This window comes from Rhineura floridana, chromosome 1 (assembly GCF_030035675.1).
Source record: "Rhineura floridana isolate rRhiFlo1 chromosome 1, rRhiFlo1.hap2, whole genome shotgun sequence".
NCBI classification, from domain to species: Eukaryota; Metazoa; Chordata; class Lepidosauria; order Squamata; family Rhineuridae; genus Rhineura; species Rhineura floridana.
Genome location: NC_084480.1, coordinates 107314560 through 107335872, shown reverse-complemented (window position 1 = coordinate 107335872; position 21313 = coordinate 107314560). Strand labels below are relative to the sequence as shown.

Sequence of the window (21313 nt, the reverse complement as noted above, 5' to 3'; positions counted from 1 at the left end):
ACAACATAATAATGACAACATAATATAGACAAGCATTGCCATTTACATGAAGTTAATGTTGTGCTATCAACTTCCTAACACTTATAAACATATTTAACTCTGAGTATAATCATTATCACTTAAACCAAGTCTTGTAGTTTAATTTTCATTTCCAACTTTTTCAACTGGGGTGTTTGCAAGTCAAAAGAGAAAGACAAGGTGATATTTTAAATGGAAATAAAAATACTTTTTTCTGTTAACATAATTTTTATTTAGTTTATTTTTATTTCATAGATTAGTTTTAGGCCTTTAAGTATAAAAGAAGTGTTAGATGCTAAAATTTCCCTCGGTACTCCAAAATACACATATTTAATAGTATTATATACAGATATATGTACAAGTTTGCAGAGTTCATATAATTACCATTGCCTATCATGGAGACTGGGTTGAATGAAATACAAGTCAGGCTGTCAGGAAGTAACACCCTATTTCAAGAAGTAGAAGAAATACAGTGCTGCTTTTTAAATAACAATTATAATTACAATAAAAAACATTCCAACTAGAATGAATTTCTGTGGCCCAGAGGGAAAAATATAGCTTCAGCAGTAAAATGATAACTTGAATTTGAATATCTGTCTCACCTGTGTGGCTTCTGTCTATCCAAAGAGTTTTAAATATTACATATTGTCTGTCTCTCATTGAAATCAATGATGTTTAAATATGCTTTACTTTAGTTGAATCTTGTTCTGGTTAACTGTTAATATCTGCAGCTTGGCAAATGTGCTTACATAGGATTGATGCAAATCCATGATTGTGCAGAAGGGGCTTTGGCTTAATTCAGGAACATTTCCATGAGACTGGTATGCTCATCTACAGAAGTAGTTTCACAGATACTCATACACATGGTGAATAACGTGTCAGCAATGCAGTACCATTAACTGGCCCTTAAAAGTTTGGAGAAAACACAGGGATGCTTTATCTGTGTGTTCAAATATCCACGTCCATTTTTCAAATACCTGTTTTGCTGCAGCTAGGGTCAATTTCCACTCTCTTAGCAGATAGGGTTCTTGTAACTCTTCCTTCTTGTGTCTTGTACAGATAGCAATCTTTCCAAAATGTGCTCATGAGAAATTGTGAGGAAATTTTCCTACTTGGAACAGTATTTGCATGTCCTCTTATATTTAATCCATTGCAAGGGGATAACTCTTTTTCATGAGGCTGCTCTTAACTGTTCTGTGGAGACAGATTTTCATATTTCCTGAAGCTAGTGTTACGGAAAGAGTCCCTGAAATAAAACAAGAAAAAACCACGAGAATGGAAATGAATGGATATGCAAAGTGTTCAGACTTTGGTTAGCCAGTGTGATTCCTTCCAGATGTTGTTGGACTAACTCCCATCATCCTGGACTGTTGGCCATGCTAATTGAGGCTGATGGGAGTTGTAGTCCAACATCTGGAGGGAACTGCATTGGCTACCCCTTCCTACAACATATTTTGCTGCTGTTGTAGAAAAAATGGGCTATTCTTATACCTTGAAATACTGTTAATTTTCACAATGGGTTTATACAGCTCTGGGATCTTCCTCTCAATCATTGGTCTGAGGTTCTCTTTCAACTTGTTATAGTTTTTTTTCAGTTCTTGTTGATATTCCCTTTGGTCAGCAGTAATCAGGCGCTTATTTTTCTCCACTGCTTCACCACACCTGTACCCCAAATAATGAAGAAAAAAATTGCATGTTGATTAATTTCACCAAACTATATGGGACCATGCATATTTTGCAATAAAGTCACATTCTAGGCCGAGGGCAAGCTTTTTAATGGCATCATTCTGAAGAATTGAGAAATGGAAAGATGGTTAACCAGGCACTTTTAAATCTTGCAGTCAGGGACAATTTAGTGTCTGAAAACAGAGGGGGAATAATTTCACCAGTGATTGCGATCTATGCTGCAGTGGGGATCGTATGATTTGTTTGCACATTTGATATGAAGTCAGCTCACACCCAAGATTCTGCAGACACAGTCCTGAGTATAACTGCAATTTTAACAGACCTCTCTGTTTCTACTTTACTTACCTCATTAGGAATTCTTTGAAGCATAACCTCAACTTGTTGTGATGTCGATAAAGTTTTGGATCTTCTGGAATTTCAGCCAGGAACACTTGGGCTACCTCTAGTGGTCCCTTATGGGATAACAAAATTATATTACATAAAGCGTATTTTTTGAGGAACGGATGATGTATATGGTGAGACAACTTCGGTGCCCTAACAACCAGAATAACTATAATGTAAAACCAGTGGTGTAGTGGTAAATACAGAAGTGCAGGTTCCTTTCATGATAGTCACAGCCATGCCCCATCACAGTCACGGCCGCTTCTAACATGACAGAATAATCTAGCCAGGCTTGAATACTGCTTTCTGTTTCTCTATCATTGTCACCATTTCACAGTCCTTTAACACTCCCAGAAATATTGCTTGAATGACTGAATTCAATGTCTACACAACTCCTGCTGCTACCAAACTGCTTGATGATCAAGATGGGATGCTAACATCAGAATTCAGGGTCTCTTCTTTTGCAGTTACAGAATTCTCACTCTCCACAATGTGGCTTGGCTTTTTAAAGAAGTTACTAATAAAGGCTTATTTGCAATTGACACTCACTGGGACTCTTCTCAGTGGCTAACATACTTCCCCCCCCTTTTATGCTGATTGGCTCATAGGATGCTGGAGAGATTGGGACCTGGCTCCCAAAAAAGTAAGGGGTCTAAGACCTCCCACAGCCCCAGACGACTGCACCTCTCTGTAAACCCAGTAAATCACACAACCTTATTCTAATCAGACATCAGGAACACATAATTTTTAGGGAACCTCAGTTGCAACAGGAGGGAGCAGGAGAGGAATTCAGTGGGATAGTAAGTCATGAATCAGTGAGTATATGGCAGCAGCCTTTGGACATCTAACTTTCACTCTGACCTTTGAGCTCTGTGGCCTACTGAGAGTGAAATCTGGATGTTACTCAACAACAGAATAAGATACTGGTTTTTCTGTTAGGGCCCAAGAAGCCACTGGGATGAGACTAGGGGATGCCAGGCTGATTTCCATGGACGCAGGTTGCCAACATGGCTAAGCAGAGCAGAAAATATAATAAACTGCCTAGAAAAAACAACAGTATTCAGTCACTAATCCCCATGTACCTGATTTACTGTGGTCCCCACAGAACCTTGAAGCACCATCTGGAGCATTTTGGCGTCTGGTGGCACCTGGCTGGTGGCAACAGCTAGTTCCAGGGTTTTCTTTTGCATGTCTTCAATAGCTACTTCAATTGGCATTAACACAAACTGAAACCACAGAGAGACAGGTATGTTATAACTCCTTCACAAAGAAAATGCAAAAGACAGGTGGCACAGAGACAACAAGCTGCTTTTATGGGGTCATTTTATGAGGGGTTTGGGGGTTTTTTTTGCCAACAGTAGATAACGTGGACCTTATTCTTCCACTCTCTGCCACTTGATAAAGGACTGGCAAAACAGTTAAACAGGAGATAGTGATATGAACCACTGCCTCCCCTCAAACTGCATAAAGGAATTTGGAGGGAAAGAGGAAGGGGGGGGGACTGACAACAGGGAAGACCAAGCAGTCTAGTGTGCCCAAGGATCAGAAGCCACTGTGGCCAATCTTAAGGGTGCTCAGCCCCATCACACATTATAGTGCAGTTTTTGTGATTTAATATTCATTTTGTCTCATCTAATATCCATTGTGGATGAACCCCTTGACTCTTGGATGACTACTGCACATCTATTGCCTTAGAAGCAGGCATTACCTCCTCCTTTTGAATGACACTGATTCTAGTTTTTATGTAGGGAAAAGCATGCATGGTAGTCAAAATCGTCTTCCTTTTATACTGTTCGCTCAGTTCTCCTCGTGGGCGTCCATCCCGAGTGAAAGGGGTGGTGTACATAAATCGTCGGAGGTTGAAGTTTTTCTCAAAGTGGGTCACTCTGTCTTTCATCTCATAGTCATCAAAATAAGGTTCCACAAAGGTAATTTGTATGTAGGCCTGGGGAGAAGGGGAAGTGGATAAATCTCGTATATGTAAGCTGTATGTCAATAAAAAATAGTTAAGTGTGAAACTGAACTTGGAGCTGAGAGACACATAACATTACTCACATAACAAATAGAAGAGGTTTGTTTGTACAGAAAACTGAAGGTGCCCTTCCAGAAACAGTCCCTATAGGCACAGAAACTTGAGGTGCTGGCTTGTCCCTTGCCTTTCCCTATTGAGGAGGGAACCCTAGGCACTAGTGTGTCAAACCTAGAGCTAGTTAGCTTCTCTCCAGGGGAAAATGGTTGTTTTAAAGCTAAACAGGACCGGAACTAGGAAAGAGCAGTTACTCCTCCAACTGTCTGGTAAAAAGGTTCTAAAGCTAATTTGCATAAGTCCTGCTTATTGGAAGAAATGGGAGGAATAACCCTGGTTTGTTTTCCGCTTTATATAAATCTTCTGGTGTTAGGGGTAGAAGGAGGGAAGATTAGCAGTTTGAAGTAACCAACAGAAGAAAAAAAGTGTAGGAAGCAATGAATGGATAACAGCCTCTCGGCTGCGACAGTTTAGAGAAGAAATCCAGACTTCTTTATTATATATGAGAGTCATTGCGGTGGAGTGGTGGGAGTGTCGGACTGGGACCTGGGGGACCAGGGTTCAAATCCCTGCTCGGCCATGAAGCTCACTAGGTGCCCTTGGGCCAGTCAGTCTCTCAGCCTAACCTACCTCACAGGGTAGGGTAAAATCAGAAGAACCATGTTTGGATGCCACCTTGAGCTCCTTGGAAGAAAGGTGGGATATACATGTAATAATAAATAAAACATATAAGCAGAGCTGTTTGCCATGTGACTTCTGTAATGTGTAGCTAGGCTCTAAAGAAGCATACACATTATTTATTTATTTGAGGTGTTTGTAGTTTGTCCTTCACTCAAGAATCCTAGGGTAGTAAACAAGAACATTAAAATTGCAATTAAAAATAAATATTTAAAACAAAATAAATAAATCAACACCATAAAATGAATAACAATCACAAATAAAACAGGCTGCAGAGGCATGTGGGGGTGGTATCACCATGCACTTCAGCCCTCCCGTAAAGCCTGGGCAAAGAGGTGAGTCTTTACTGATAGTTCAGGTAAGAGAAGTAACTGATGTAGTCAAATTCCATCAGAGCTCTAGTGAGAAGACAATTCTAGAATATGTTTCACCATTTCTTATCTCCACTTATTTATCCAGTTCTTATTTTCTTACTCCCACTGATTAAATTAAAGACAAGCACAGGCCTTTATCTTGTGCCAATGAGAATCAGCGCAGGCCTGTTCTTATGACCCCATAAGCCTGTGGTAGCATTGGTTTTCAATTAGTCTGCATAAATTGATTTTATGAAACCTGTGTAGAGGCAGCATAAGGGCTAGCATCAATGTGCCAAAAACTCAAATCCAACTTACACTCAGGATGCTTCCAAATGTGTCATTCAGATAGAAAGTTTGTGTGTGTGAATTTGGCACATGAGATTCCTATTTTTTCAGTCACAGATATTCACTGCTATTCCGCCACTTGCCATTCATACCAGTCAGCAGAGTTTGATGAAACATATTGGAAGGTATGGGGTTTGTTTGCTCCTTCCCCTCAATGCCTCCTTCCTGCCCTTTTCTGTTCTGGGCATGGGCATCGGTCTGTACCTGTTCACCTTTGAAATTAATTTCCCAAGAAGTGCAGAAGAGTGCAAGAGCAAACATTACCAGCCTTATCATGTTGCACAATGGGAAAAATAGAAATTTGTGCTTTTGGGGTGGAGTGGGGGTGCAATATCCATTTCCATTTGGTTTTAAATCTTTTTTTAACACTGAAACCTTGGGCAAGAGTGATACTTACCTAAGGCTTGCACAAGACTCTTGCTTAAGCCATTTGTATTCAATTTCTTTTTTAAAAAGCCCAATATACTGTGATTACAGTCTCTGAAGAAATCCTGCAATGTATTCTCTGAACATCTTAAGAGGACATTCCTCCTAACCAGGTTGTTGAAATTCAGACGTGCCCTCAGCATGCAGCAGTTGGTGAAAACAGGCATGCTTGGGTTTCTGGAAACAAAATGGCTAGGTGATGCTCAAGTAAGGAGCAAATGGAAGTAGGGGTGTGGCCACTCACCTAACCATCACATGTGACAAATGCTGCCGTCCCAAAATATGCTGATGAATTTCCACACCAGCAATGACTGCAGGTGTACAGAAGAACGGGCTACCTTTAATTATGGATTCGCCTGCACTCTGTAGTAAGCAGATTAAATGTTAAAAAAAAGTATGTGCTGGGATTTGGATGATGACATCATGTGGACACTGCATATATGTATGTTCCGACTTATGGTGACCCTACGAACAGGGTTTTCACAGTAAGCGGTATTCAGAGGTGGTTTACCATTGCCTCCCTCTGAGGCTGAGAGGCAGTGACTGGCACAAAGTCACCCAGTGAGCTTCGTGGCTGTGTGGGGATTTGAACCCTGGTCTCCCAGGTCGTAGTCCAACACCTTAACCACTACACCACACTGGCTCTCTGTGGACACTGCATAAGCAGCACTAATTCACCAATAAATCCCCATCTGGAAGCATTCTCAGCCCATGCCTAGACATCCTTTCTAATTGCATATTCATGATAGTTTGTGCTCTGGAGCTTGGGGCGCTCACATGCAATCCTGCTTTCAATACTGTTTGTGCCTGCAAAAGTTTTGGGATGGTCATACTGTTTCACTTCCAATCAGTGCATATCCTGTAACGTCTTGCTGAAATTCTGTAACTTTTTATTTTTGTTCCAGTTTTGTTGCGCTATAGCCCCTTCATACAGCAATAATGTGGTAGCATTGGGGAATCATTGCAGAACAAACGAAAGCAGAAGAAATTCACCACTAATACACTATTATATTAAGAATATGTTGCAAGATACACTCGCAATCAACTACCAGTCCAGAGAGGCCCACAGTGTGTGGCAGCAGCTTCCCCTGAATGCCTTGCTCAAGCTGAAACAGTTGAAAATCAGCATAAGTTGAAGCAGTTGTTAGAATCAGCGGTGAGAATGCTGCCTTTCCTCCATGGGGCAAGAGTTTAGCTTATTGTACTTAAATTCAGAGAGAGCAAAGCTGTGGAAGTGCCAATTAAATGCGTGGGGGTGGGGAGAGATCCCTACTGAATTCAATCAAAGTGAAGGAGCATGAGAGAAGGGAGTTACTGTCTAACTCTTGCTTTAAAACCAGCCAAAGTAAATGGATATAACTATGATTCCATGGTTTTGTCAAATGTCTATAGTTTATTCCAGGTTCACACTTTAATTTCAAGGCTGTAAAATGTTAGATTGCTCAATACAGAATTCCAAACTCAGTGGTAATAAAGGAGCAAATGCCTGCCATACCTTACTGGGATCTAGCTTGCTCTTGTCTACTGGAGTAGAATCTTTAATCACTACAACACGATCCTCCCCAAAGCACTGACCATAAAAGCCCTAAAAAGGAAACAAAATTATTTTGAGGAGCTTTTTCTTTTACAATCCTTTTTAATGTATTGTTAGTCAGCTCTACAGTTGTGATAAAGATGAGATTATGAGATGAGGATAATTTAACAAGTAAATTCCAGTTTTCAGAAAGTAAAAGGGGACATAGAAATGCTGTAGATTTCCAGTCCAGTCCCATGGATTTAATTCAAAGTAAATTCCATTGAACTTAATATGACTTACACTCAAGCAAAGGTACATCAGATTGCAGTCATCTCTGTGGAAAATAGTGAAACTTGAAGGTGATGCTGGCTACATTCACACAGTGTGCTAAGCCAAATCTTGGCTTAGTGAGACCCTGTGAATGCACGGGCTCCTGGAGAAGGGCTCACAGCCACCTTGCTCTTCTTTAGTCTTTTTTGCTGCTGCACTACACTACGTCAAGACAATGTTTGGCTTACTTAGTGTGGCACCCAAAATAGAACTTATAGCTAAGTTCTCTCCTCATTAACCATGAACTGTAGCCACTGATTTGGACGATCACTGGTTATAACTTGTGGGTCAGCGAGGAGGGAGCTTAGCCACAAGTCCTGATTCAGATGACATGTTAAGCCAAATCTTGGTTTAGCATTGCACAGCAGTAAAAAAAATGAGGAAGAAGCAAAGTAGCTGCGAGCTCCTCTCCAAGAATCATGCATGTCATGTGAGCTAGGCCAAAATCCCACCATTAGGGATCCTTACTCTGACAGGTAATTTGTTGATTCCTTCAAGACCAGTACCAGTCTGTATTCAGAGCGCTGCTGGTTTTATTTATTTATTTATTATACTGTATACCGCCCCATAGTTGAAGCTCTCTGGGAGGTTTACAGTAACTAAAAATAAATACAATTTAAAATACATCTTTTAAAAAACAATTTAAAACACAATTTAAAAATTTAAAACAATATAAAACACATGCTAAAATACCTGGGAGAAGAGGAAAGTCTTGACCTGACGCCAAAAAGATAACAGTGTTGGCGCCAGGCGCACCTCGTCAAAGAAATCATTCCATAATTTGGGGGCCACCACTGAGAAGGCCCTCTCCCTTGTTGCCATTCTCTGAGCTTCCCTTGGAGTAGGCACCTGGAGGAGGGCCTTTGATCTTGAACGTAGTATACGGGTGGGTTCGTATCGGGAGAGGCATTCCATCAGGTATTGTGGTCCCAAGCCGTGTAAGGCTTTATAGGTCAAAACCAGCACCTTGAATTGAGCTTGGAAACATAAAGGCAGCCAGTGCAAGCGGGCCAGAATCGGTTTTATATGTTCGGACTGTCTGGTCCCTGTTACCAATCTGGTTACCTCCATCCACTGAGCTTATATTTCGAGGGGTTCCATAAACCTTGTAAATTTGCCCCATTTCTCTTTTTTCATTTACACTACTTTAGTATGGTGACTAAGTGACTGTGCTGTGAACCTAAGCTCCCAGATCAAATCTTGACTTAGCCATGATGAGCTCACTAGGTGGCCTCAGGAAAGATGCTGACTCTTAACCTGAGAGCAAAACTACACCTCACACTTCACTCCCTTTTTAACGTCTGTTAATTGCCGGTCCAAGAGAGATCCTTACCAGATGTGTGGGGAGGGGAGGCTTATCACTTTCCTCCCCAGCATGATTGGAATTAAACCTAAATGCAAGAATGCTTAGAAAAATATTTCATTTGGTGCCAATGGGATGTTTTTTTCTAAGCATTCTAGCCTCACAGGGAAGGGATTTCAGTTCTGATCACAGTGGGAAGAAAGAAGCTTCCCCACCGTACTCACTGGTTTCTGGTAAAGCTCTTCCTCGCACTCCACATGTCTGTAACTAATAAAAGTAAAAAGGGAAAGGTAGCTACATGCCACGCATTAGGAGTAACATGAAATATGGCCCTCTCTGTCAGTAAAACAGGAATGGCAATGCTTAGCTCACCTATCTACCTTACAAGGTAATTGTATGGATTTATGTGATAATGTATGTGCACTACTTTGCATACTCAGAAAATGCTATGTAAATGCTAAGAATTAGCATCATCGAAGCTAAAAATTCCAGAGGTGCCACACTGTCCATACTACTTGGCCATTTAGATTAAATCCACTCCAGAGGTACCAACTCACACTTAGTGTGCTCTTTAAGACTGGAGGCAAAAGATAAAGGACTTTTAGCAATGGAGAACTCCTTGCTCTGAAAAGTTTGCAACAACAGGCTCTCTTTGTCCCCTGACTTCTTAATCTAGGTTAGTGGGGGAGAAAAACATGTCAGTCTGTTGCTCAAAAATGTTAAGCTGAAGATGAAGCCAGAGCTCCTCAGAAGCCCTGTCACTGCAGAGCAGGAAGGTCAGGACATGGAAGAGGAAAAGGGCAGTTATGCCTCCAACTGGCAGGGACAAAGATTCTAAAGCTAATTTGCATAAGCCCCACCTGGAAGTAAGTTTTCCATCCTGGAAAATTGCAATATTTTGCATATAGGCTATTTTCCTGTAGAGAGCAATCATTACACACCACCCAAACACACAAGTGCATGCACATATTTACACAGAAGGCACTCACCAGACATCTTGAATCCACACACACATAAAGTTGCTGCTGAAATTCACAAATATGTGAATTCCCCCCCACACACACACACTTACTTGAATCCAAATCCTCAAAACCGTACAGAGTCTGCAAGATTTTTGTAGAATTTGTTCCTTCACAGCCAGCTATGAGTTACAAGAGTGAAGACTGGTGGATCTGATATAGGGAGTGAACAAACATGTGGCTTTCCCTTAAAGTCTTGCTAATTTTAGGAGGATGAATGGAAGCAGAGGTGTCTTTATGTTAATAGGTTTTCACTTCACCTTCTGCCCTCTCTCTACCAACATATCCTTCTCACCTCATCTTGACCTTTCCCACTGCTGTTCAGCCAGAGACCAAAGAGCAATGGAAATTACAGTGATGGATTATTTTCCATTTGTGAAGATTTTTTGGTACTCATATATTTTTTTTCAAATTGCCAGGTTCTAGAGGTCAACTAGAGAAGTGAATCATGGAGACCTGAAATTTCCTTATCACTCTTCTATATGACCCCTTTGATTCTCAGTCATTTTACTGTTCCCCTTTGAATGCTGTCCCTTTGCCATGCTTTTTTAATGTTTATAGCAGAAGAGTAATCACTTACCTCCAATCTATGAGAAATCTCTGGAAGTTTGGTAATGGCAGGCTCTTTATAAACAAATTCTTCTTCATCTAAATCTCCAAATATGGCTCCATAGAAGCCAACACGGAAATAAGTGCCAAACATTCTCTTCTGACCCTGGTGGATAAATATGAAGTCACTGAGTTTTAATTTCCTTTAATTTCTTTCTGTTTTTGTGCACTGACAAAATTAACTTTTGTGGTAATATGCACATTTGTGTTTGGTAGTCTACAAAGCAGCCCCATTTCACTCACAAGCTGCAATTTTGTACAACATATGGTCTTATCTTCATGATCAATAAACAAACACTGCAGCCTAGCAACAGAAGCAGCTGAAACGTACCTTATTTATTATGCTCTCAAAGGCTTTCTGAAGTTTACTGTGAGTAGAAGAAAGCTTCCTGAAATCTCGATGCGCTTCTAAGATGGGGATGACAATCTTGTAGACCTCATTTACAGTTTCACACAGTCCTCCCTTGTATGATGAAGAAATAAAATCAAAACTGATGTCAAGTCTTTGATGATATAGACTATTCTCAGACAACATATACTTCAGTGTTTCCAGAACCATGGGACATGTTTGATCCTCCTCTCATATACAGCTGAACAGTTTTAGGAACTTAGGTTTTAGGCCCGGTTTTGGTACCGAAACAGCCTTGGTCGCCCTGTATGATGACCTTTGTCGGGAGAGGGACAGGGGGAGTGTGACCCTGTTGATTCTCCTTGATCTCTCAGCTGCTTTTGATACCATCGACCATGGTATCCTTCTGGGAAGACTCATGGAGTTGGGAGTTGGGGGTACTGCCTGGCAGTGGCTCCGCTCCTACTTGGTGGGTCGTCACCAGAGGGTAGTGCTTGGGGAACATTACTCGACACCCTGGACTCTCCATTGTGGAGTCCCACAGGGATCGGTACTGTCCCCCATGCTCTTTAACATCTACATGAAGCCGCTGGGTGCGGTCATCAGGAGTTTTGGGGTGCGTTGTCATCAGTATGCTGATGACACGCAACTCTATTTCTCCTTTTCATCTTCCTCAGGTGAGGCTGTTAACATACTAAACCGTTGCCTGGCCGCGATAATGGACTGGATGAGAGCGAACAAACTGAAGCTCAATCCAGACAAGACTGAGACGATGTTGGTGAGTGCTTCCCCTGCCCAGATGGTGGATGTTCATCCTGTTCTCGATGGGGTTACACTCCCCTTGAAGGAACAGGTTCGTAGCTTGGGAGTTCTTTTCGATCCTTCCTTGTCACTGGAGGCCCAGGTGGCCTCGGTGGCATGGAATGCTTTCTACCATCTTCGTTTGGTAGCCCAGCTACGTCCCTATCTGGACGGTGATGACCTCACCTCTGTTGTTCATGCTCTGGTAACTTCTAGATTGGACTACTGCAATGCACTCTACGTTGGGCTGCCCTTGAAGATAATTCGGAAACTACAGCTAGTCCAGAATGCAGCGGCCAGACTGTTGACGCGGACCAGAAGGTCCGCTCATATAACACCTGTTCTGGCTCGTCTGCACTGGCTCCCTATTTGTTTCCAGGCTAGATTCAAAGTGCTGGTTTTGACCTATAAAGCCTTACATGGCATGGGACCGCAATACCTGGTGGAACGCCTCTCCCAATATGAACCTACCCGTACACTGCGCTCAACATCTAAGGCCCTCCTCCGAGTGCCATCTCATCGAGAAGCTCGGAGGGTGGTGACTAGATCTAGGGCCTTTTCGGTGGTGGCCCCCGAATTGTGGAACAGTCTTCCTGATGAGGAGCGCCTGGCGCCAACGCTGCTATCCTTTCAGCGTCAGGTGAAAACCTTTTTATTCTCCCAGGCATTTTAAAGTGTATTTTAATCTGTTTTTAAAGTGTATTTTAACTGTACTTTTAGTGTTGTATTATGATGCTGTTTGCTTTTTGTTGTTATTTTGTTTGTTTTTGGTTTTTACTTTATTATATTTATTGTAGTTATATATTGTGTTGTTTTTTATCTCTTATGTACACCGCCCAGAGAGCCGTCAGGCTTAGGGCGGTATATAAATGAAATAAAATAAATAAATAAATAAACTTAGCGACTTGCATACACTTTTCATTATTTGGCGAATGGCACAGTACTAACTACTGTGGAAACCTTTGACAGGGGCTGTGCCAAACCGCACAAGAGATTCACCTTTCCCTTGCTGGGTTTCGGTGTAGTCCCTAAGCTTCACTCTAAATGCAACCAAATGTAAGAAACCCCCAATTATACTTCTTCGCTAAAAAAAAAAAAAGCAGCATTAAAAAGGGGAGATTTTCAGCACCAAAGTGACAGGGACTGCTTTCTACACCTGCACTTTCACCACTGTCAGTGCACCTTCCCAAACGAGATTCCAGGCCCATGCTTACCCTAGCAAACAATGAAGCAGGCTGTCACCCACCCACCCAGTTATGATTTTGTAAGCCAGCTCAAACAATATTGGCAGGCAAGGTAAAAATGGTTAAATAAATGAATAAACATCCCCTGAAATGTTGACACAGGTGTGAATTTGGAATACAATACTACTCACAGTGCTAAAAAGCTCTGCAGCTTGTTCCAGCAGTCCCACCAAACCATTCTCTGAGAAATACCTTCCTGAGCATACTCCATCTTCATCTGGAGATAAAACATCATCTGAAACAGCAGACTCCTCAAGCACATTGGAGGAAATATTCTAAAAGACAGAACAATGGTGTGGTTCAGACAACCTCTAGATACAAGTATTTGTTCTTTGATACTGGTATATTGGGGAGATTCTTCAGCACCAGAGCACCATTTCTCTGATAGTCCTAGCTCGGGGTGTATCATGAGCAATGTCATTATATTCACTAATAGACAAAAAAGTCTTGCAGTTTAAGAACATACCTATAGCCAACAGATATTTCTATCAAACTTTTAAAAGCAGGGAAATTGGGCAACTATAGTCAATGCACCAGAGAATCAGGAGACCTGACTTCTCTGAGATATTGTACTGGCCTACAAATTTGTAAAAATGCAAACACAATTTGGGTTGGTTTTTCACAGTCCAATCCACTTCCTGTGTAGCTTGGAAGAATTTGGTAACAGGTGTCTCTCAGCAGTAAATAAATACAGTAAATAAATAAATGACGCTATACATGCACAGGAAATACTGAAAATAAGACTTCATGTCCAGAATATATGCTCAAAAAGTCAGGCAAGTAGATAAAGAACTTGCCACTAGAAAGCTAGCATTCTCTCCTAGCTCATCATTTTTAAAACAAATTTTCCAGTGGCAGTCACAGAGATTAAGAGGTTTATGTGAGTTTAGTTCAGCTGTTGATTCTAGGAACAGAAGGTTCAGAACAAGGACACCTTAAATATATGGACTTAGGTAAAGTATGGGTAAAAAAATAAACTTAAAATGAAAGAAGGGAATCTTCTCTTCAAAATAAATATTTAACCCTCAAAACCATGGGGAAAATCTTTAAAATATGCGTGAGGTGGTATTTATATTTATATTCCTGCAAGCTGTTCTGTGTGTGTGTGTGTTTTGTATATTTTTTATGAATGTGCCAATATTATAATATTATAAAACACAGTTATATTTTTAAATATGTTGTAAGTTGCTTGGAGAACCTTTGTGTAACAAGCAACTAACAAGTCAAATAAATATTTTATTTTATTTTCCCCAGAGGTTCCACATGACCTTTCCCCATCCAAACAGTCTAGCCTATAAATTATCCTTCATCATTCTTTCCTCTTCCTCCTCCCTCCTTTTTAAAATTTATTTCATTTATATGTCACCTTTTCTCCAAGGAGCCCAAAGTGGTATACATAGCTCTCCCCCTCATTGTATCCCCACAACAATCCTTTGAGGCAGGTTAGGCTGAGAGGCAGTGATTGGCCCAAGGTCACCCAGTAAGCTTCATGGCTGAGTGGGGATTTGAACCCTGGTCTCCCAGGTCCTAGACCAGCCTTTCCCAACTAGTGGGCCACCAGATGTTGTTGGATCACAATTCCCATCTTTCCTGACCATTGGCAATGCTGGCTGAGGCTGATGGGAGTTGTGGTCCAGCAACACCTGGTGGCCCACTAGTTGGGAAAGGCTGTCCTAGACCAACACTCTTCACTACACCACAATATCTTCCTCTCATAATTCAAGAAACTGTATATATTGATGGTACATTTATCTCTTCATAAATGTTGACTGGCAACACCCTCTTTGCCTTCAAGTTTGGTTTTTACTCAAGTATATATGGTGCAGTGTATCTCCTGCAACCATATTTCCCAAATAAATCACTGCCTTCAGAGCAGATTGCCCTATTTAAAAAAAAATCAGGGAGAAACATCAGCAACAAAATATCCTGTCATATAAGCACAGCAAAAATAATAGTTGTCTGATACACAGCAGTAACCAGAGGGGGAATGTTTGTAAATAATGTTGATGATGTCCTCAGATGACTTGCTTTGCCAAAGGGGACACATTATTGTAATTAATCCTGAACAAACCTGAGGCCTGACTAGTTTGTTTCTTTATTTTTCTACCTAAAATAAATAGTTTAATAGCAAAGCTGATTCATTCCCCCTCTCAAAAACATAAGACACAAAGATTTGTGTATTACTCATCTATCTGTTATTGCTTAAGAGACTGGTTTGAAAACATGTACAGGCAACATCAGGGTTTTGACAAGACAAGCCTATCAGCAAATTCTGAAATATCCCAGAAAGACTTTAGAAATTGGATATGTTTCCTACACATTTCATATGAAACGCAGCAATCTTCTCATAGCTTGAAGGAAGGCTGCACATCAGATTATGACTGGACAGGCAGCAAGGTCCAGTACAGAACAATAGTGGGTTAGCTCAATGTCAGGCCTAGGAGACTGCATTCACCATAGCCTCAGGTTTGAGCAATGGGCTATACCTCAGCCCCAGATCTCCATTGGTAAAATGGAAATAAGAATCTGGGCAGAGTTAAACAAGATAAAATATCCTTCAGAACAAGTATGCTGTGCCATCTCTTTTCCTGTAAATCGTCCCTCAAAAGCCACCTTTTCTGTGAAAGTTTTAGCTTAGTCCTATCCACATCCAAACAAATCCAAAGTACATGTAACTGCATTTGGCCCATATTGGTCCCAATGTTGCTAACTTGGACTGGGTGCGGGGATCACATCTCTCCTATACTAAAACAACTACACTGGTTCTGAGTCCAATTCAAAATGATGGTGGCCACCTTAAAAAGGCCTATATGGCTTAGGATCCAGGTATTTTCAGAGGGCTTCCTTTCATATCAACGTACTTGTACATTGAAGTCTTCACTGGAAGGCCTGCTGTAGATAGTCCCGCCTTCTCAAGTGAGGTGGGTTGGCAACTGAGGGGAGGGACATCTCAGTAGGGGCATCCCATTTTGGGATGCTCTTCCCAGAGAGGCTCGCTTGGTGCTGATCTTGGAGTTTTTCAGTGCCAGGCAAAGATTTTTTTAATTTCCCTAGGCCTCTATATGTGATTTTTATCCTCTATATTTTTATATGCTTCCCTTTGCTTTTATTTTTTTTAATTTTATATCTGACTTGATTGTTTTATTTTTCCTTGAAATTGTAAGCTACCTTGATAGCACTTAGGTGTAGGTGCAGGACAGAAATAAATTAAATAAATGAAAAATGAAAAATACCACCTTCTCCCCAGAATGTCGTTCTCAACATGCAGGGATTGTTATGTATGTGAAGGCTTATTCAGTGAGAAGCAGACTTCTGTGTCACTTCCTGCACTGTCCCTGGGCAGTGGAGGCTAGTCCACTAGGATGAATGAGGCACTGTCCCACCAATCTCACTGTCCCACCAACCTCAGACTGCCCTCAGCCAGACCCCACTGGCCTGCCTTGTTACTTACTTCCAGTCAGGGGGTGGCTCTGCCTATCATTGGCTCTGGCTCCATCTCCAGTTAAGTTTCCCTGCCCTCTGCCCTACCAGTCCCAATGGGTATCAGCCACTCTTGCCAGGCTGTTTACCTCCTTGCTCCTGCTGCTGACTGTCTTTTTGCCTAGCCAAGCTTCAGCAAGCATGCTCACTACTTGTGGCACCAATGTAGCATATGTTCAAGATTACATTTCCCAACCTGGTGCCCACCAGATATTTTCTACTACCTCCAGCCAGCATGGCCAATAGGGATGATGGGAGTTGTTGTCTGACAACATCTGGAAGGCATCAGGCTGGGAAAGGCTCACCTACATGAAGAACAACAATCTATCCTTACCTGAAAGCTGACACTGCCCACTGGCAGGTAACTGTGATCTTCCAGCATGCTCAGGTATTCTGCAACTAGGGCAGCAGCATGAACTAGGCACATGGCAGCCTCTGTGTAACATTTTTTCTTGGCATGCTTCTCTGCCATGTTCTGGAGCCAAGTCAACCTTAAGTCAGGTGATGTCTGATATCCTTTGGCAATTCTAATAAAAGAACATGAAATATGTCTATTTTACTTGTCTTATGGTTAAATTAAACGGTAGAAGAAGCCTAACAAAAGAAATACCATGTACAACATTTTAAACACCTCTTTTCCCCATCAATCCTGGCTGTTCTTTTACTTCTAAATATGAAGATCACACCACTGGCTTCCCTTCCAAACATCTCTTCCCTAAAACTGTTCATAAGATTCTCTTTATGTTCCCATTGTATAGATTAGGAAAGAATTCTAAAAATGTTTTCAGAACTGCAAAGACTCCAAGCAATTGTCTAAGTGTTAAATCCAAGGGAGAAACTGATTTAGTAGTAACAGTGCTGCTAGAGAATATAAAGCAGAGGGAAAATAATTCATTCAAATCAACAAATGTTAATATTATTCTTTGCTATTTCAAACACACTGCCAAATTCAATGAGTAGGGTGAGGGTATATTGCCACTAACTCCATCCATCCATGTGCAAGAATGATTGTCTAGCAATTAAAGAACTAGTCAGGCTTTAACATGCCAGTGAGAAAACAAGATAGTAACAGAAGAAGGTAGTCTCAGGCCTGCATATCTTCATCTCCTATATCCTTTTACAGCATGATGTTACATCCCAGCTGTAGCGTGTACACAGGGATCTCTCTATTATCCCACTCAGAATGAGAGGGAAATAGGCAGATCACCAAGTAAAATCTAGTAGAGTCTAACTGCACAGAAGCTGCTCATAGAAAAGTGGCCCCACATAGGTAAGGCAACATTTAAAGGGGGGCTGATATGATGCTTTATTTACAGTAAAGGCACCAGGAGGGGGCATGCACATGCACAAAATTCTGTTCCACTGTAATCATGTTGACTTCCTCCCTAGGAAGGGAGGTCTAACTAAGTCAAAAGGTTAGTAACCTAGTTTAAAAGGCATTCACCCTAGAATTCCTCCACACTTTCCCCAACAGAGTCTGGTAGCTATAGTTTTCAAAATGGGAGTAGAGATCTCAAAAAAGAGAATTTCCAGGATTATTTGTTGGAAGCCATGTTCATGAAAATTGGTAACTGATATAAATTTGTCATTGATATATGCCCTTAATGGGATGCTAATCACACAGACAATATTTTATGAGAAATTTAAACCCAAAAAGTTATGAATCATTCATCTTAAGTTGCTAAAGAGAAATACTAGTGATTTCAACCTGTACATGAGATCCATGAGCATCTCTGGATCTTCCTGAAACTCTCGCATTTTCACTGTGTCTGACAATATGCTGTTCAGATTACACAACAGCTCGTTCACCTAAACAAATAAAGAACAACACTTTCAGGTGTTCTCCCACATATTAATATGAACAAATTACTGACGAGCAAAGGAAAACAATTTACACTGTCATAATGTAGATTTCAAAGGTCATATTTAGGATGGAATTTCACACTGGGTTGATCTACACAAACAGCCTATTATATTTCTTCCTGTTTGTTACAATTATGGAGTTTTAAAAAATTTTTAAAGGGGGAAATGAACATACGATGTGGTAGCGGCCACTGGGACACCGCAAGGAGACACAATTACCATCTTTAAGGTTCCAGAGCTGAGTGATTCATTAGATCAAGTATGATACAAAGCAGAGCCCCAGCAAAGTTGGGCTTTAATGCCATTATCCATCAGAGCTTTTTGCCAGCTATTCCACACTGGGCAAATAATGCAGCACACTTGTGTTCAGTGCTGGTGCCAGGTTTTAGGGACCCTTCAGCAAGATGCTGTCAGTGGGCCCTCACTCCCTGAAAGCACCCACCTCCTTTTTTCTCACCACTGTTGTCACTGGTCTTCCACTTGCCTGTCCCCCTAAGACAATCTGTAGAGGCCAAGACATGCAGAGATTTCTGCTCCTTACTCTTTTCACTGCTTGTTTGCTTTGAGGGAGCAGGTTAAAAGGTATAATAGCAAAGAGGAAGAGAAACAGCAGCAGGACTAGCAGTATCCAGGGACTAGCAGAGGGCCCACCCATGGGGGCATGGGCCTTGGCCGATGCCAATCAGTGCTGAATGAAGTGGGGAAAATCTCTTCTCACACTCTCTCTCTCTCTCTCTTCCAATTGTCATCTGCAGTGGGTGTTTGTATTTCCACATCTTCATTTCTGAAAGCAATGATATCAAAGACAAATGCAAGATTCTGCATTTAGGCCACAAAAACAAAATGCACGGGTACAGGATGGGAAATACCCGGCTTAGCAGTACTGCGTGTGAGAAGGACCTTGGAATTGTAGTGGATCGCAAGTTGATCATGACCCAGCAGTGTGATGCTGCGGCAAAAAAGGCAAATGCGGTTTTGGGCTGCATAAACAGAGCTATAGTTTCCAGGTCGAGGGAAGTAATAGTCCCACTATATTCTGCATTAGTCAGGCCTCATCTGGAATACTGCGTTCAGTTCTGGGCGCCTCATTTTAAGAAAGATATAGACAAGTTAGAGCAGGTTCAGAAGAGGGCGACGAGGATGATAGCCGGTAGTCTTATGAGGAAAGGTTGAAGGAACTTGGCATGTTCAGTCTGGTGAAGAGAAGGCTGAGGGGTGAAATGATTGCACTCTTTAAGTACCTGAAGGGCTGTCACAAAGAGGAGGGTACAGATTTGTTCTCTGCTGCCCCAGAGGGTAGGACTAGGTCTAATGGTTTTAAGTTGCAGGAGCGTAGATTCAGATTGGACATTAGAAGGAACTTCTTGACAGTAAGGGCAGTTCGGCAATGGAACCGACTGCCTAGGAAGGTGGTGGGATCCCCTTCGCTGGATGTCTTCAAGAACAGGCTGGATAGCTATCTGCGGGGGATGCTCTAGCTGTGGATTTCCTGCTGTGAGCAGGAGGTTGGACTCGATGGCCTACAAGGCCCCTTCCAACTCTTATGATTCTATGATTCTAATAACAGAAGATTTATGTTACTTTAAAGTTGACAAAGAAGACATTGAACTTGTCAAGGATTATCAATACCTTGGCACAGTCATTAACCAAAATGGAGACAATAGTCAAGAAATCAGAAGAAGGCTAGGACTGGGGAGGGCAGCTGTGAGAGAACACTAAAGACAGGATCATTCAGACGGTGGTATTTCCAATCTCTATGTATGGATGTGAAAGTTGGACAGTGAAAAAAGCAGATAAGAGAAAACTCAATCATTTCAAATGTGGTGTTGGAGGAGAGCTTTGTGCATACCATGGACTGTGAAAAAGACAAATAATTGGGTGTTAGAACAAACTAAACCAGAACTATCACTAGAAGCTAAAATGATGAAACTGCGGTTATACTTTGGACACATAATGAGAAGAAATGATTCACTAGAAAAGACAATAATGCTGGGGAAAACAAGGAGGAGTAGAAAAAGAGGAAGACCAAACAAGAGATGGATTGATTCCATAAAGGAAGCCACAGACCTGAACTTACAAGGTCTGAGCAGGGTGGTTCACGACAGATGCTCTTGGAGGTCGCTGATTCATAGGGTCGCCATAAGTCGTAATCAACTTGAAGGCACATAACAAAAGAGCATCTGTTTTGCATGCAGAAGGCCCCACGTTCTATCCTGAGCATTTCCAGGTAGGGCTGGGAGAGACCCCTGCCTGAAGTTCTGTAGAGCCACTGCCAGTCAGTGTAGACAATACTGAACTAGATGCGTTTGACTCGGTTTAAGACAGCTTCCACTGTTCCTAAGATTACCCGACGCTGCTTTTTTTCTTTCTTTCCATTGAAAATAGCTGATTCCCTTAGCAAGATTAGAGGGAAAGATAACTGTGCTTTCTCACATGAATGCCAAGACATGCAGCCAGCATGGTATGACCTGTGGCAGCTGATTTTTGTGACCATGCCAATAATTAGGTTTTGTCCAGTAAGCTACCTAAATCTATAACGTGTGAATAAATGCTAAAGTGCTAGAGTAGCAAAATGCCTTACCTGTGCTGGGAACAGAGTTGGCTGCATGTCGACATCTTCCTGTGCATACGCCAAAATGGTTCGTAAAGACTTTCTGAGATATTCCTCGTTAAAATCTGATGCTTTACCAACTAGAGAAGCCAGTGACATAGTCACTTGCATTTTGACTCTTGCGAAGTTCTTTTATAAAACAGAAATAAGAAAGTATCAGATTATGCAAGTGAAGTGTACGGATTTTCCATTAGTAAAGAGGCTGCTGGTTTCTGCTTTCATAAGATTTAAACCACCCACATCTTCCCAACCAGTTTAGACAGAATTTGTTA

General features: G+C 41.5%; 1 protein-coding gene across 3 annotated transcripts in view; it reads right to left on the bottom strand.

Annotated features, from left to right (window-relative positions):
- Positions 1-241: 241 nt before the first annotated feature.
- Positions 242-21313, bottom strand: part of DOCK8 (dedicator of cytokinesis 8) — a 171982-nt gene continuing 150910 nt past the window's right edge. For all 3 annotated transcript variants that reach the window (XM_061628825.1, XM_061628816.1, XM_061628835.1), the window contains 12 exons: positions 21012-21170; positions 18276-18376; positions 16902-17094; positions 13219-13362; positions 11025-11156; positions 10665-10799; positions 7412-7501; positions 3794-4030; positions 3168-3311; positions 2050-2156; positions 1510-1680; positions 242-1264 (listed from right to left, as the gene is read on the bottom strand). In XM_061628825.1, the coding sequence (XP_061484809.1) occupies positions 1204-1264; positions 1510-1680; positions 2050-2156; positions 3168-3311; positions 3794-4030; positions 7412-7501; positions 10665-10799; positions 11025-11156; positions 13219-13362; positions 16902-17094; positions 18276-18376; positions 21012-21170 (1674 nt within the window). In that variant the 3' untranslated portion in view covers positions 242-1203. The remainder of the gene's footprint in view (positions 1265-1509; positions 1681-2049; positions 2157-3167; positions 3312-3793; positions 4031-7411; positions 7502-10664; positions 10800-11024; positions 11157-13218; positions 13363-16901; positions 17095-18275; positions 18377-21011; positions 21171-21313) is intronic.